The sequence below is a fragment of the Lynx canadensis genome, chromosome D2 (genome assembly GCF_007474595.2).
Source record: "Lynx canadensis isolate LIC74 chromosome D2, mLynCan4.pri.v2, whole genome shotgun sequence".
In the NCBI taxonomy this organism is placed as follows: Eukaryota; Metazoa; Chordata; class Mammalia; order Carnivora; family Felidae; genus Lynx; species Lynx canadensis.
In genome coordinates, this window is record NC_044313.2 from 17,611,597 (window position 1) to 17,628,775 (window position 17,179).

Consider the following 17,179-nt stretch of genomic DNA (forward strand, 5'->3'; position numbering starts at 1 on the left):
CATCTTAAAAGAAAAACAACCAAGAAAGGTCTACACAGTTTGTTTTTGCTGTGTGTGGAGTTATTTTTTCCTAAATCACATCTGACTTGGTGTGAAAACATCAACCTTTGGCCAAAATACTCTTAAAACAAAGGCTTAATTGGTTCTGAAATAGCCCTTCTGAAAACCAAGGGAAATCTCTTCTGTGGGTCTTGACCTTGATTACAACACTGCTCTTGGGGCTGGAATAATGACGAGTGGGGGAGTCCAGGAAGAGCTGTCTTCAGGGAGGCAACAGGGATGCCTACACATTCATCCACAGTCACCTGCAGGGCGGCTCTCTGGAAGGCACCGGCAGTGTGCGGGTCCACCTCTGCACTCAGCCTGCAAAATCTTCCCAGGTTAAGGGAGACGGTGGGAGGAGTTCCTAGAACTGGGGCCAAAAGCCAAACCGGCCTCTGAGCACACCTAGCTCATTTTACTGCTCCCCTACGTATCACTCACACACATACAACCACTGAGCCAGCGCACTTCAGGGACGACACTTGAAATCCAGTGTTCACATCTCTCTCAAAAGATCAATGCAAAGCTAAACACACGTATTACCCTGTGTCTCTCCAAGGCCACTCTTGGATATGAAGAACAGAAACGGATACACATATTCCTCCAAAAGATGTGGGTGAGAATGTTACTAGGACCTTATTCACAGTAGCAGAAAATGTGAGGCAATCCAAAACTCCAGGAACATAGAAAGGATGTGCACAATGTGTCATAGTCCTACGGAGAATACTGATGGCAATAAAAAAGAGCAAACTAGTGCCACATGCAATAACAGGAATAAAAGTCAGATATAATGCTGAGTGGGGCCAGACAGGAGACAATCCATTCTGTACAATCCCATCCCTATGAAGCTAAAAACCAGGCAAAACTCGGGGTGCCTGGGTGGCTCAGTCGGTTGAGCATCCAACTTCAGGTCAGGTCATGATCTCGTGGTCTGTGAGTTCGAGCCCCACGTCGGGCTCTGTGCTGACAGCTCAGAGCCTGGAGCCTGCTTTGGATTTTGTGTCTCCCTCTCTCTCTGACCCTCCCACTCACGCTCTGTCTCTCTCTGTCTCAGAAATAAACATTAAAAAAAATTTTTTTTAATAACAGGCAAAACTAATCCATGGCGATAGATAAAATTATTCCATGTGAGAATTGGCAGGGGCAGGGTGGAGGGGTGGGGCTAGGGTTTTCAGGGTGGAGGGTTGGAAGCCAGATGACTGGGAGGTGAAGGGCATATGCAAGACATCTGGGGGGTTGGTAATATTCTCTCAGGGGCCAGCAAACCGCAGTCTGTGGGCCAAATCCAGCCACTGTCAACTCTTATAAATAAAGTTTTATTGGGATAAGGCCACATCTATTCTTTTAGGTATTATTTTTACCTCCTTTTGCATCACGGTGGCAGAGTTGAGTAGCTGCCACAGAGATTATAGGGCCTGTGAAGAGTAAAATGTTTACTATTTGGCCCTTTACAGAAAAAACGTTCCAACTCCATTCTATGTATTGGTCAGGGTGATGGTTTTGTGGATGTTCACATGTGTATAAGTTGGTCCACCTCTCCACTAAAGACATATTTATCTCATACTTCAATGAAACTTTTTAAAAGTCAGCAGAGCTAAATAACTACATCTTGCTTTTTTTTTTTTTTTAATTTTTTTTTTTCAACGTTTATTTACTTTTTTTGGGACAGAGAGAGACACAGCATGAACGGGGGAGGGGCAGAGAGAGAGGGAGACACAGAATCGGAAACAGGCTCCAGGCTCTGAGCCATCAGCCCAGAGCCCGACGCGGGGCTCGAACTCACGGACCGCGAGATCGTGACCTGGCTGAAGTCGGACGCTTAACCGACTGCGCCACCCAGGCGCCCAACTACATCTTGCTTTTAAAAGGTCTGTTAAGTGTCATTCCAGTTATATCGGTGTTAACCACGTAGGGAGAATCCGGCCATTTGTGTGATGCTGGTCTTTTCAACACCGAGAGGGGTCGGGAGGTTGTCAAAAGCGGGAAAGATCCCAACACAGCAACTGATACCGTGCCCAAACTTTTTCAAAAGAACACGAGGCGGCTATAGGAATCAGCTGGAGGCCATTCATGTCGACGGTGAACTTGGCCGAGTCCTGAGATTACAGGAGGGCTGGGAAGGGCAAGGGGTATGGATCTCATGGGTTGCAAGGTGTCCCCCTACTTGAGGTTATTTTGGGAACCAGCTCAGGAAAGCAACAAGCTCAGCTCATATTGAAATGCAGGATTTATTAAGGTGAAGCAGTTTTACGTTTCCAGGGAAAGAAAATTCTGCCCCAACAATCACACCCCACTTAAGCCTTGTGCTGGAGAACGCCGCGAAGGGAAAATGTCAGCTGTACTGCCCCCCAAAGCACTACCGTCCTCGTCTCAAACTAAAATTACAGCTAGATGCCATTTGGCTTGGCCTCGTCCTGGTCTAGCAGAGGTTGGGGGAGAATGAACTCTGAAAGCATGCCGGTGCTGGGTCTCTAATAAAATGTCTCTCTGTTTGCCCACATGGGCATCCAGCCTTAGCAAACAGAAGCAGGGGAGAACAATACTACCTGTTCATGGAGGAATGGTAATGGTTTCAGTCCCCCGAACAATGAGGTCTGTAATTTACTCCATCTTCCTCCTGAGAAAGAGCTTCACATGGCCTGCACCGTGCCAGGTGGTTTGGAGAAAGTCAAACTGCTCGGTCTCACAAGGGACGCTTCAGCAACGGGTGTAAAGACACAACAGCTGGTCTGGTCTCGGCTGGTCTCCCAGTGACATGGCCCCAGCCAGCCTTTCCACACCAAGATAGGGATCACTATGCTATTCAACCTCACCGATTCCCACACCCCGGGCAACAGGATTCTCCAGCACTCCACCAGATGTAGTAGGCCTCAGGACATTTGTCTGTTCCTCTATCCATTCATCAAGAACTAGGGTTTGGGCCTGTTCCCTCTCCTAGCCCTGAGACTAAACCAGTTTCAGGGGGCAAGACTCAATGTGCCAACATCAAGAAGCAGAAGGCCCAGCAGGAAGTGTGCCAGGAAGAACGAGTGCGGCATCTAGCTAGAGACATCAGTCTGGAAAATACGTGGGGATGGAGGGCGGTAAAACCACCTTCCCCTAAAATACACAGAGGGATCAGATCAGCAGCACACGGCAGGAGCAAACAAAATATTTTCCCAATACGCCCCTGTCGCCCTGAAACAAGCACAAAAACGTGAGGGAACCCATCAAATAAAAATGTCTGCAGAACCGTACTTTTTTCACTGGTGGAAGAATCCACAGTGTCGCTGGGGCCCATGGCTGTCTGAAAGCCTTATCCAGGAAGCTGCAGATTTGAAACGGGAGAGCTACAAAGATAGACTATGGCTGTAGTTTGGTGAGACCACAGACGGACACACAAGTTATCTGCAACGGAACAACATAAATTATTTCACCAACCGACATCCACTTCCGGGAAGAGGAGACCCAGAACCAGACTTCACCATCACCACAACAGGCTTCAAAAGCCTCTCTCCAGAGGGTTAAACCGGAACACTCCAGAAGTTTCGGCACCATTAGTTACACCATGAGGAGCATCCATCCTGGCAGAGCCAGGCAAGGCAGACAGACGAAAATCGTATTAGTCTGCTCTCCCTCCACTACGGCATTCTGCTGGCACCCGTTCAGCTCCGAGTCTATATTAGTCTGTGATCTGTTTAGCCTTTGGATTTAAGAGAATGGAAGCACTACATGAGCAGGAAACCGGACACTCATCAGAAGCTGGGCTCTGTCACCTCTCCCTCCCAGCACTTTTAAGGACATACATCAACAGGTCCAAGAGAAATCAACATTTCAGGACAATCGGGTCGAAAGTGATATTCTTAGCACCCCTTAGCGTCATCTGGATGCACCGGAAACAACCCTCCGGCTGTCAGTAGCCTCCTCCCCCACCCCTCCCCCCACCATTCTTCCAGGTCGGCCACCTCGTTTTGCTCTCAAATGAAGATTCTTCCCTAAGGCAAAAACAATAGCCAAGCTGGGGTCTTGTGTGCCCATCACGCCTGATCAAGAAACTAAACACAAAACACAGGCTCCTCTTTCTTTCCATATTCTTTAAATCGTTTTGGCAGCATTTCTGCTCGTTTCTTTGCTTCCCACCTCCCCGAGTCAATCAACTACCACCAGCACCATCACCACCTTCACCATCGTCACCACCACCACCATCATCATCATCACCAACCATCATCCCCATCATCATCATCACCACTATCACCGTCATCATCATCATCATCATCATCATCATCATCACCATCTAGATCGGGGGAAGGGGCAGAGAATAAAAGACACAAGAGACCTACTTATTTGACAATTCAAGCTTCAGGATCTCTTGCATTTTCCTACCTGAATTGCAATCTGGTGTTCAATCGTTTTGTACGCAGAGTAATGTGTGCTCCCGGACTGAAAATGGAGCTGTAGAAAGAAACCAAATCAAAGCGTTCTGCTTATGTCACAAACTACAAGAAAACATCTTAAGCAGTTTATGAATAGCAGACAAACCTTCCTAGATTGAACTGCAGCCTTGGCATTCAATCAAGACCTGTGTATTTTTATTTGTTGCTATGGATAAGATAATCATCATAATCTAAGGTAAAGTTTAAAAAAAAAAAAAAGCATCTTTTCAATAAGCGAAAAGGGAGGGGGGAGGGGGCCAAGAGTGAGAATCATTGACATGAAAAGGAAAGACGGACGCCCATTAAAACATAAAGGAAGCCAGTGTGCTGAGCAGGACGCTGCAGAAGAATTAACTGTGTGCTGCAAAAAGCCACGAGAATTGCGACACGTAGGTGTGAGGACAGGCAGTGAGAAAGGGTTCTGAGAAGCCACAAGACTGCAACAGGTACAAGACCCCCACTGTTCTGACAACTGGGCTCTTGCTCCTAAACACAATTCTATTTTGGGGAAAACAAATGTGTCAGGCAGAATTCAGGGGCCACCGATGCCTTATGCATTCTTCTGCAATGACTAAGCGATCCGTCCCAGAACGTCCCTATAGCCTGCACTCTAGGAATCCACACTTCCCCATAGAGGGAGCCAACCATTGCCAAAGAGCCACCAAGTTTTCTAAGGACGGCCTGTTCACTGGCCCCTGGGTGAATGCTCGTCCCTGGCTCCCTCAGATTCTCCACAACCGGGTGGGGGGCGGGACGACGAAGTCCCTCTCTCAGGCCTTCCCCTCTGAAGCCCTACAGAGCCCCCATCAAAGAAGTGGGTGTCCCCAAACAAAAAGGAATATGGAGATGCCTCACCAAACTCTCCTTTCCCCAAATAACGCTTGTTAGTAGTGGGATCCTCCCGAGCAGGAAAACAAACACTATCTGATTCATTTTATAAACGATACAACAGTCACTAAAGGATCTCAACAGTATCTGGAAATGCATTTTAATTTGCAACATATGAACAAACGAGGAGGAATTAGTCGGTCCTGGGGAATCGCTGCTCATTCACCTCACAGCAAAAGGCAGCAGGGGCTGGCCCTTCCAAACCACGGCTGTTACTGCTACCAGAACACTTCCATAGTACTAGAACAAAGTGTAACCTAGCTTGCCAGTGAGTTTTAGATCCAATGATTTTGTTCACACAGTTCAGGACTGTTCAAAATCAGTCCGCCCAGTTTTTGCGGGGCGGGGGGCGGGGCGAGAAAAAAAAAGACAAAAAGAAAGGAAAGAAGAAGAAAAATGAAATTCACATAAGAACTTTTGAACCAACACAACACAGAAGCGATCAAATTTTTAAAATAGTCTGAATTTATACTGCTCATGAGATAAGGCTGGAAGTCCCCATTTTAGCATCCACTGGGCTCCTCTGAGATCATTGTTAACTGCTCCAAAGAAACAATCAAAAACACCGCCTATAAATATTAGGAGACTGCTTGCCCCAAAACATAATACTAATCAAGGTGAAAAGAGGCCACAAGAAAGATGAAGCCAGGAATGAATATATATGTAGTCCTTTACCTGTCAAAGCAGAACGATGCACCACACTCCCTAAAACAACTAAAGACGAACACTGAGCAACTGACCATAAGCCCATCCCCACACAGCCCATCCCCCCCCCCCACACACACGCTCTGAAGCAGTTCATCTAAGTGAATTGCAGAAAAAGAAAGATGAATTTGCACCCTTTGAGCCCCACGCCCCCGCCCTTCCTATGAAAACTGCCAGCCAGTAAACGGAGATTTGCACTAATTTCTGTGACAATTCCGCATCATTTTAAAACAACTTTTGTGCTAGGGCCAGCTTTCTCTGCCAGGTTGGAGTGCTTGGCTGGAGAGCAGCTCTTGTCTGAGGGGTGGGGGGTTCCGCTTCTAAGTCGAGAGGCAACAGTAACAACTCATCCCCCTTTTCAGCAGGGTTTTATTCTCCTCTTTTCCAACTGCCTGATTCAGAGCTTAATGGAAACTTGTCCAAGCTTTTCTTCCCACAAACCCTGTGGAGCCCTAGGCAATCTGTACTCAGGGTAACCACAGGAATCTCAGATTGTCAATTAAAATTGAATGGACACCTGATAACTATATGTCGTGGAAACCAAATTTCATATAATCACAGGCTTGTGAATAAATTAATGAAACTGTGGCTAATCCAAATTCAATTTTCACTTGTCCGGTTCCATTCTTAATCCTTGCGTCCAATCACCACCCAAACAACACAATCCCAGAGAGAACGCTGCAATTAAAACAGGAAAAATGCAACTGCAAGGTCCTTAAGAATGTAGTTGGACAAATTTCACACACACACACACACACACACACACACACCATTTTAACACCCCCAAGCAATGTAACTTCCCTCCTCAGGTGTCCAGACAAACCGAATAACCCGGACCAGCTCATAAATACACACAGCACAAGCTCCAATCAGATCTTTACTCCCAGCCAGTAACCACTGCGTTGGAGAGATATGGAGCTAAACTTCCGCCAGCTACAGTGACACAGACTTACAATTTTCTTGTTGCTCTTTTGGGTTTCCACCCCCTCTTCTACCAAATGCTGTTTTCTTAAACATAACACTTTAAACTGCTTTTTGCTTCCCTGTAAAACACAAAGATGCCTTGTTCCTTATAGTCCAGCTTTTTAAGACAAAGACAAAATACAAGGACCCAGTAAAAACTTGGCTTTCTAGACTGGAACAAGAATTTACTTCTCTCTCTGTAAAAAATCTATTAAGAAAGGAAAGAACAAGAGAGGGTGGCCTTTTCTTTTTCGAATCGATGAGGGGAGGTTCAGAGATCCACCTAAGGATCAGCCATCTAAGGCCCATCTGAGTTTGGGAACCTCTACCCCTGGGGCTGCCCTGCTCTTGGTCACCTGCAGCACTCCGCAGCGTCACTTCCTCGGCCAGCAGGTGCAGCTTATACATTGGGCATGCAGTGCGTCCTCAACATGGTGCTTCCCTGGGGCATCCTGGGGCTTCACCAGATGAGAACTCCAGGGGACCTTTCCTTCAATTCCTTCCCATGAAACCCTCAACAAAATAAACCTTCCCTTCCTGTGTGCTTGTTTACAATGGCCAAGCCCACCCACCCATGCTAACACCCCCAGATGATCTGGTCCTCACTTGTCCAGAGGAAGAACCATAAAGAGGCGGCTGTGCCCGGCACAGGATTGCACAATTCCCCGGCAATTAAAAAACCAACAATTTACAATTAACTGCTTCCCTTATGATGATCATATCGTGATGGCTCTTGGTTTATTTCTAATAAGATTAATTTCTTATTTCTTTATTTCTAATAAGATTAATTTCTTATACCTATTCATCCCACTAAATTGGTAAGAGGTGGAGTATTCATTTTATTGTCACCTGGCTTTCTCTTTTATTAAAACAAACAAACAAACATCCAATCCAGATTCATTCCCTAAAAAGTTTTGGTTTTGGGGACCTGGGGTCCACCTTCTACCCTATAGCCACTACCATGAGCCACTTGAAGTTTAATTTCCGTGTCATTAACTTAAAAGACAGATATTTTTGGGGCGCCTGGTTGGCTCAGTAGGTTAAGCGTCCGACTTCAGCTCAGGTCATGATCTCACGGTTCATGAGTTCAAGCCCCACATAGGGCTCTGTGCTGACAGCTCAGAGCCCGGAGCCTGCTTCAGATTCTGTGTCTCCCTCTCTCTCGGCCCCTCCCCTGCTCACGTTCTGTCTCTCTCAAAAAGAAATAAACATTACAAAAAAAAAAAAGAGAGAGAATATTTTTGTCGTTAGTAGGTCTAAGGCTTTTTCTTGGGTCATCAGGCACCGTTAGGGACAGAGACAGCAGCCCTGTGCTGCGAACCTCTTACATTTAATGGGAAATACAATCCTGACCAGGACTCTGGGCTACCCTGCCTGCCCTTTTAAAAAGTGCCAAGGGGACCTCTACCTTCTATAGGGAAGGCAAAAGCAGCACTGACTGGTAGGTGTGCCGGTTTAAACATCCCTCGCCAGACCTAGACACCGAACATTTGTACCATCCTAAAAACAACAACTTAACAAAGGCATCCCCTTTTCACTTCCTGGCATTCTGCTTCAGAAATTCTGCCGCAGCAAAACGCATGCCTTCAGACACCAGAACAATCTCTCCTACTGTCTCGATGTTCCATCCAATGTCTATTTACCCTCATTAATTTTTCTTTTCTTTTCCTCAACCTGAAACCATCAGCTATGAGTCAGAGAATGATCATTAACTTTTACAGCTTCCATACACATCCACCTACTCACATTTGGGGAAAGAAGACTTGCAACATTGCCTGAGACCAAAATCCTCCATGAAAGAAAAGGGAAGAAAAAAAAAAATCACTTCAAGAAAGTTATAGCTGTAGGTCTATGGGGGTTTGGGGGTGGGGGGTGGGGTTACATTCATTGTTTTTCCACTTGGTGCCGCAAATCTGGAGCAAAAAAAAGAAAAGTTGAACTTGGTTACGGTGATAGGGATTTCTGGGTTGATTTCTGAAGAAAAACGAGAAGATTTTCTTTAAACATCAAAACATAATTAAAGTTCTTAAACTGTGTGTGTGGGGGGGGGGGAATGAAGTGAATCAAATTTCCTGCTCTTGTACAAAACACATTTCTAGCATAGAAAAACACGTGGGCTAAGGGGCTGAGACATGCTCCTAACACAGCATTTTTCATTAAAAGTTGCTACATTAACACTCTTAAAATGATGCCCTATCATTACTCCACTTAGCAGTCACAGCTCTGCAACTCATAACGAATTAATTTGCATTAATGTGGGTTTCCTGTGTCCTTCCCTGGGTATGCCATTGTGATTCCGGCTTAATAAAACTGACAGGACAGTAACATAGTGCCTTTTATTCCACTTTCCAAAACAAACCAACCCACCCGAAGACCCACACAAATCCTCTCGATTTTTTTTAAGCATTTTGCTAATATATTTAGTACATCATAATTGGCCCAGCACACAGGAACCTAGTTATCTTCTCAGTAAATATTTATAGCGTCATTCTTTCCCATTCATTCTGCATTTTCTTGGAGAATCTCACTGTAGCCTACATCTGCAATTCATTGACTTTACAATTTACCACATGTTGGGATGGGAGAGGTCCTAGCTCCATTTGAATCACTACACAAATATGCAAGTGATTTATCGGTTTCAAACTGAAGGCTACAAGAGAAGGACTCCACTTTCCCTGAACATTACTTCTTCTGGCAGACCATGAACAATTACAGTTCGTACTAATTAAGCTCTGTAAATGTGCTGTGCCCTGCTAATGCCTACCAGGCCTCAAATTTATTTTCATGATGCCAAACTTTAGCGAGCAATTTTAACTCCTTCAGAGCTGATCCCACTAATAATAGCCATTCCTGCCCCTATAAACAGAACTGTTTGGGGCTACTTCATGGCCAAAAAAAAAAAAAAAAAGAGAGAGAGAGAAACAGACAGAGAGAGAGAGAAAAGACAGAAGAAGAAAGAAAAGAATAAAATATAACGGGCTGAATTACCAGCCCGAAATCAGATGTGCCTAAGGAAGAAAAACCTATCCTGGGAAAACGAAGAACACCACGGCTGATAACCCGTTCATAGATCCCACATCCCCATCTTTGTAATGAGCTGTTAAGGGATTCATATCTGTCCCTGAGGGCTAGTAAGTTTCTGCATTCCATTGATTAGAAAATAAAACCTTTCAGCCGCGGTCTTTAAGTTTGGGTTGGATGGAGGGAAGGATCCCGCCAGAAATGACAGGGCCATCAGTCCCCCTCAATACACATACCTTACCCACACACCTCAGGATCCCATTCCCCCTTCACCATGTGGTCCCTCTGTAACACACCAGAACCGCCCACTTTTTAAAAAATAAAAATTAACATCAACAGGATAATTGGCCTTCTCTCTCTCGTCAGGCTGTCGACCACAGAATGCCCCTCCCCTAGACCCTCACGCAAATAACTGATATGAAACATATCTGTTGCTGGATAGAGCGTTTTAGGTGAGGAGTGGATTGAAACCACTCTATGCTGAGCAAAGCAATAGTTTTTAACAGCACCTCCCCCTGGTACTCCCACCTCTCATAAGAGACTTCCAATCCCCAATTTCAGACAAGCCATTCCCCCAAGCCCCAATTTTTGTCCCATCTTCTTATATTTTTTCCAATCTTTCTTAATCATTTATTCTGGCTACCTCTCTGTGTTTCCTTCCCCAGATAACTGTGCACTTTTACCAAATGAGAGGCCTTCCCATCCCCAATGTAAACCTGGAATTTTTTTTCCTTCATCCATTAAATTCCTTTAATCAACTCTCCTCACTCACCTAACTTTTTTTTTTTTAAACCCTCACATTAACTAGTGCACTCTGCAACGTGTGTATTTTCCCTTCCAACTCAGTGGAACATCATATAAATTAAAGAGCAGTCTCTCGTATCAGGTTTCTTTAAGTATTCTGGGAAATATGCACAATATAGGCAACACGGTCCAAAAAAAAAAAAAGAAAGAAAGAAAGAAAGAAAGAAAGAAAAGGAAAGGAAAGGAAGGGAAAAGAGAGAAAGAGAAGGAAAAAAAGGAAAGAAAAGAAAGGAAAAAGGAGAAACCAGAAGACAAGGCGAAAGATGCAAACAGTAGAGCAACTTTGCTTTTGAAAAAGGCATTTGTGCAGAGCCCCCACTGAATTTCCATCCCTGAAAGTGCTCTTTATAAATGTGTATAACAATAGCCTAGAGGAAAAGTACAAGTCAGCTGCCAGAGGAGAGGGGGTCTGTCTCAGTAAGCTCAGATTGTAGAGGTGGGGGCCACGGGAGGGGGGAGGGCAGCATCTGAGATGGGCTTCCCCCATCTCATTGCTTATAATTAGTGAGAGAAATCTGAGCTACTGCCAATGTCTGCGGACCTTGAATATTATAAGGCCAACGTGGCGTCAAATATCTTAACATTCATAAGTGTTATGGGCTGTAAATAAAGCCTGTGGATTTATGACCCGGTGGCGCTTGCCAGCAAAGGACTGGGGCACATTTCTTTCAGCAGACCTGTCGAGGTGCAAGCTTGCCTTTGGTTGTAAAATTAACCGTTTCCTTCACAAATGTGCTCAATTATAAGTCAGAGTTGAAGATTTACTCACACGGCTGCCAATATTCACTCGCGGAAGAAACTCAGACGCCCACGTCACGCACCCCCCTCAAAAATAAAAGCCCCGAGAATCTGATTCACCGCCCCCCCTTCCCAAACTTCTGAAATGTGTCACCTTAGAACAGTTACAAATGCGGTCAAAGATATCATCTAATTCCACTTACCAAGACTAAAAAGCTTACACCTACTTCCTTGGAAAGTGCTTATTTATTTGGCAACTCTATGGTTTAAAAAAACAAGAAAGGGAGTAAATCACTCCCTGGCTGCAGTCTCGTCCCTTCCCCCAATATAATGTCATCTACTTCCTGTGTAGGAGAGAGCCTCTGCTAAATCCAGGTTGTCTCATACTTAACTGCCAATAAACCAACTTCCACATAACTTCCAGACAGCTGGGGAAAAGGTCCTCGGAGTTTTAGTCATGGTCCAGAAACACGCGTCCACACAAAAATTTGCAGCTGTCCTTCCTCTACAGTGCATTTTTAATGTGATTCGGGGGCCCCTGTTGTGAAACATCTGACAAAATGTAAAATCCTCTTAGATACCTTCTAGTTTACCCACTGTGCACGTGTAAGAGAAGTTGCACCGGGATTTCTCAACCAAGGAAAAATCTAGGCACTTTTTGCATGCACCCAGGTACCTCGTGGGATGTGAGGAGGCATTCAAACCCTGCAAAGACTTCCACTGTAAGGTTTGAAAGCACAGCCCTCCCCCGTGCAACTAGTAAAATGCTAGTTTTTGAAAGCAAGTATTTTTTTAATGGCGTGCAGATCTGCGCTCATATCCCGCGCTGCTAACAGAACAGCATTCTTGATCGGCCAGCCCCCGGAAACCTTCCTGTTAACTTTTTCACAGCTTGCTAAGAAACAGAAAGCTGACCAGCTTCCAGCAGGGACTCTAAATGAAATCCGTATCAGTAAAATGAAAATCAGGGTGGAAAACTCCTAGCAAGAACCGGGATTGTTTGCTTCCAAATCTTTTCTCCATCAGATAGGGGGCATCAGTAAAAGCTACATCCCTTAAGCAGTCCAAAGTTTCCAAAAACACTTCTTCCAGATAAGCACTTCAGGCCCCCAACTGCCTAATAGCTTGTTTCTGGGGGTTCAGAAAGCTTTAATTTCAACAGACTGCGAAGCGCTGCCATATTAAATTTATAATCATTAAAATATGACTTATTGGGTGAATGCTCAGCCCGTAATCCATCCTGCAGACATTAAACTCCAACCTATAAAGATTAGCACAGAATTAATACTGTTGCATTGAGATTGGGATCTAAACATGTTCGCCATAAATATTTCTGAAGGAGATGAAAAACAATTAGCATAAATACCAAAGAAGGGAAAGAACACCTGTTCTTTTTCAGGGCGATAAGCATTTTATTGTTCTCTATTTAAAATGTAATGACCTGTGTAATTACAGTAATATTACATTGTTATGTAGGGGCTTGGAATGTCACACTTTGAAAAGTGTTGTCAAAACAATCAGGGGTGAAGGTGGGGGGTGGGAGGACAACCAAGGAAAGGACCACCATTAACCCTTCACACTCTAAGGTCTAAATCTTTTGTATGAGAAAGGATTATGTTGTTTGAGTGAGGGAAAAACATCCATTTTTCACAAGCCAGAAAGAGAATTTGTTTGCCCGGCTACATAAAACCCCAATGAATAGGCCCCTCTTGGTTTCTTTTAAATGCTGGGATTCCAAGTTCAAAAGTGAATTCAAGATGCTGCTTATTTATTTGTTCAACCTAGTAGCAAGCAGCTCAGTTAAAAAGCAACTAACTTTGGGATAAAAGAAGATACAAGAGCTCTCATACTCGAGTCTTAAAAAGAAATCTCAAACCTAACTCCAATTCTGACCACCCTAGCCCTATTTCTCAGCGTGGCAAAAGGGAAAAAGAAATGGGGCACTACTTTTTCCTACCAACTTGAATATGCTAACGGTATTTTTCTCTCTAACATACAACTGCTACCACAATTCTTGTATTTGTTGTTCTATCACTTCCCATCTACTTAACCAGACTTCTCTCCTTAATGTATTTTTGTATCCGAATCTGTCTTTTTAAAAGCCATTCCTATTACTGTATCAAAGACTAAATTAATGCTATGCAGAAATCTTTATCGCTTTAAAATAAAATTATTACTATCGAGCTTTATGGCGTCTTCAGCAATTAAAGCATTATTCTTGAGATAATGTATTATTCATCATAGCTGATTTAATGATACTCCTTAATTCTTTACATTCTTAAATAGAAAAGCAGGAATCAGGGATCCAAAGAGTTTGCTTTTTAAAGGATGCTGCTGCTTACAGGTACACTAATAAGGAACAGAAACCGTAGCAAAAACACCACCACCAAGGAGGGTCGGGAAAACAGGAAAGCATACAGCTAATTTGTCTTTATACCTTGCCCTCAAAAACACACTCTATGAAGCACGAAGAATTTCAGATGAGCATGAAAAGACCCCTATCTTGCCTATAGATGCCCTCGGCAGCTGTAGGAAATCTAGAATTGCAAGCTGGCCCTCTGATCGAAGACGTCAGGAGTGACACACAACAGCTTCCCGTCCTCGTGTCTATTGCGCTGCTTACTGGCCTAAATAAATAACTTTAATTTTGGAGCACATAATCTAACCCAGGTAACAGATAAGGAGGAAGGGCCTGCACACACAAAGATGTCTCTTGGTGTTTGACATGCAAATCCGAACACTGCCTACTGAGTTCAGAAATGTCCTCTCCTACTCAATCTGATGTCACAGCACAAGGCCACCCGCTACGTCCACAATTAAAAGAACTAGAGCGGTCTATTCCTATAATGCCCACAAAGGGGACCGATGGTTGGGAGCCTTCCTTTTTCGCCCCGGGAAATCGTTTATTTGCCTTTAACAATTTCGCTGTTTCCTAATTACAGCACAACACCACCGTTCAAGTTTTAGGCGACAGTATGGCAAGATCGCCAGCGGTCAGGCTGGGAGTTTGAAAAGAGTCAAGAAGGCCAAGAAGCCCGCCATCAAAGCTCAATATTCAGATTGGCCTTTCTGATGGCCAAGTGGATTTTTAAATAATACCGGAGAGACTCCATCGTAGGGGGAGGGGAGTAAGAAATTCTCAGGGTTACTTTGGAATGTTGCTTGGTCGGGTTGGTTAGTACACAAACCCTCTGTTTCTGAGCCGAATGCTCCGGGTTTAGCATGCCCACAAGCTCCCAAGAAAAATACAACGTAACTGGACTGTGCCTCCCCTTGAGCTGCAACCCCACAGCCCAGCCCCTGCAGCCTGAAAGAGCTGGCCCTGTAGTAGGAGGTCGGGCTGAAACGCTCTACCAGCTTCCCAAGCACGCAGAAGCCTGGGTGCATGGAAGGGGGGGGGGGGGATAATTATTTCTCTTTCCTAGCCATAAAAAGTGACCGGTCTAGCATGCCCGTGCCCTTTTTGCCAGGGCCCAAAAAACAAGTAAAACCTGATAGTTAATATTTTAATGCTTAAAAACACTTGTAGATCGGATCGACTCCCATCCGGCAAGCCCTCGGCCATTAGCACCGAATTCACGGCTGCTGAACACTGGGTACATTATTTCAAATTGCTATCTCGAGTTACCGAAAAAAAAAAAAAAATAGTGTGTGTAAATAAGGGGTAGGGGGCCCAAACCAGAAAAGGTGCAAAATGACAATCCCTGGAAACCAGGCACAAACGTCTAGAGGTTGCGTCTAGAGACCGGCAATCCAGGCTTTTTAGAGGAGGGTGGGATTGGGGGCGGGGGACGGGGTTCAGGATGAGGGCAGGGAGCAGAGGACGGTCCGGGAACAGGATGAGCCTTATTAACAAATGTCAAGGGGGCGCGGAACGCTCGCTGCGGAAAGCACCCGCGGAGCCTAGCACCCGGTGCCGCCCTGGGGTCCCCACAGTTGGGTGGCCCGCGAGCAGCAGCCCACTCCCTTGAAGGAGAGGTGCCCTTGGCCTCCCGCACTCTCTACACACCGCTGGGCCCGCAAACCCTAGTCTCTGATCCTCCCCCAGGGCCCAATGAGGGCCTTCTCGGAAGCTGGCGAACGCAGACCAAGCTATAAACCCCAAGGCACCCAAATTCCCTGGAAATACATCGAGTCCGCTCAAAGGAAGCCATCCCGGCTGCACACAAACCAAGAACCCGGTCACAGGGGCCTCCCCACTCGGCGCGGCCCGAGAGAGCCCGCAGCCGGCGCTCCGGGCAGCCGAGCCCGCCACACCGCGCCCAGGGCGCTCGGGGCCCTGAGGGGTTGCCAAAGAAAAGCAATCCCAAAGCCCCCAAGTTTGCGGTGGGACCAGTCTAGGAGGGGTGACCTTCCAGGGGAAAGGGGGAGGGGGGGCTGAAAGCCAGCGAACACCACTAGAAAGCTAAATAAATAACCAGCCGAAAGAGAAAGCCGAGGCGCTTCTCCCGGGCCCCGGGCTCCGCGCGCTCGCTACTTCTCCAGTCCAACGCCCGCAGGAAAATCCACTCTCTACCCCGCGCGTCGGGCGCCAGCCCGGTCACTCGGGCCCCGGCAGCGGCAGCCAAGGGGTTAACCGGGGAAAACCCAAGACGCCACAGAAGAGGGAAGGAAGAGAGAGGGAGAGGGAGAGAGAGCGAAAAGAAAAGAGCCACACAGTCATCTTCCCAGGGTGAAGAAACAAACAACACCACCACGGGGGAGGGGGGAATCAGAGCGCAAAAAAAAAAAAAAAAAAAAAAAAAAAAAAAAAAAGTTCTTCTGTTTCCCGCCCCCCCAACAAAACCCTGCTTGGAAAGAAAGGTCTCCCCAACATCACGAGGCAGCAAACTGAAAGCAAGAACATGGCGAAGTGCAAACAAATCCAGTCCACAAAAGGCAGAAAAGTTTGGAGAGTTTTGGGCTGCCTGGGCCGCGAGCGGGGGAGGGGAGGCGGGGAGGGGAGGAGGCGGAGAGGGGGGGCGGGGAGGGAGGGAGGGAGAGAGGGAGGGGAGGGGAGGGAGGGGGCAGGGCAGGGGCCGCATGCGGGGCCGGGCGGGCGGCGCGGGCGGGCAGCGGGCGGGGGCCGGGCGCGGAGGCACTTACGGTTCGGGCGGTGGGCGAGAGCGATCCGTTGGGGAGGTAGGGGCTCGTCAGGTCGGGGATCATGATGAAGGGGTAGCCGGGATACGGTGGCCCCTTAAAGAGCCCTCCATCTTGCCTCTTGGCCGCTAACATGGCGGGGCGGCGAGGGGACGGCGGCGGCCGCGCCGAGCGGGAGAGAGCGAGGAGAAACTTTTTAGAAAGTGCCCCAAGTAGCCGGGCGCCCCGGCAGGGCCGGCGCGCGGCCGGGCCGAGCGGGGCGCGGGGCCGGGGCGCGCGGGGCGGCGGGCCCGGGGGGCGGCTCCGGGCGGCTGCGGGGCGCGCGGGGCGTACTCACCTTCTTCCAAACTTTCCCGGGATTTATCTCGGAAACTTTCGGAGCGAGGCGGAGGCCGTCTTTCCGCCTTCCCGGAGGGGTGGAGGTGGGGAGGGCGAGGGGCAAACGCCACGCAGAGGGGGGAGAAGGGGGAGAAAAAAGATCAGCGGGGTGGGGGGGTTTGGGGGGGGGAGAGAAAACAGGGTTA

At 46.8% G+C, this 17,179-nt stretch overlaps 1 protein-coding gene across 27 annotated transcripts in view; it reads right to left on the reverse strand.

Annotated features, from left to right (window-relative positions):
- Window positions 1-17,179, reverse strand: part of TCF7L2 (transcription factor 7 like 2) — a 201,465-nt gene that overhangs the window by 183,413 nt on the left and 873 nt on the right. For 16 of the 27 annotated variants that reach the window (XM_030334056.1, XM_030334055.1, XM_030334058.1 and 13 more), the window contains exons 2-4: window positions 16,993-17,059; window positions 16,659-16,783; window positions 4,405-4,473 (exon numbers count right to left, since the gene is read on the reverse strand). In XM_030334056.1, the coding sequence (XP_030189916.1) occupies window positions 4,405-4,473; window positions 16,659-16,783; window positions 16,993-17,059 (261 nt within the window). The remainder of the gene's footprint in view (window positions 1-4,404; window positions 4,474-16,658; window positions 16,784-16,992; window positions 17,060-17,179) is intronic. The other 11 variants (XM_030334060.1, XM_030334067.1, XM_030334068.1 and 8 more) reach the window with 1 other exon arrangement.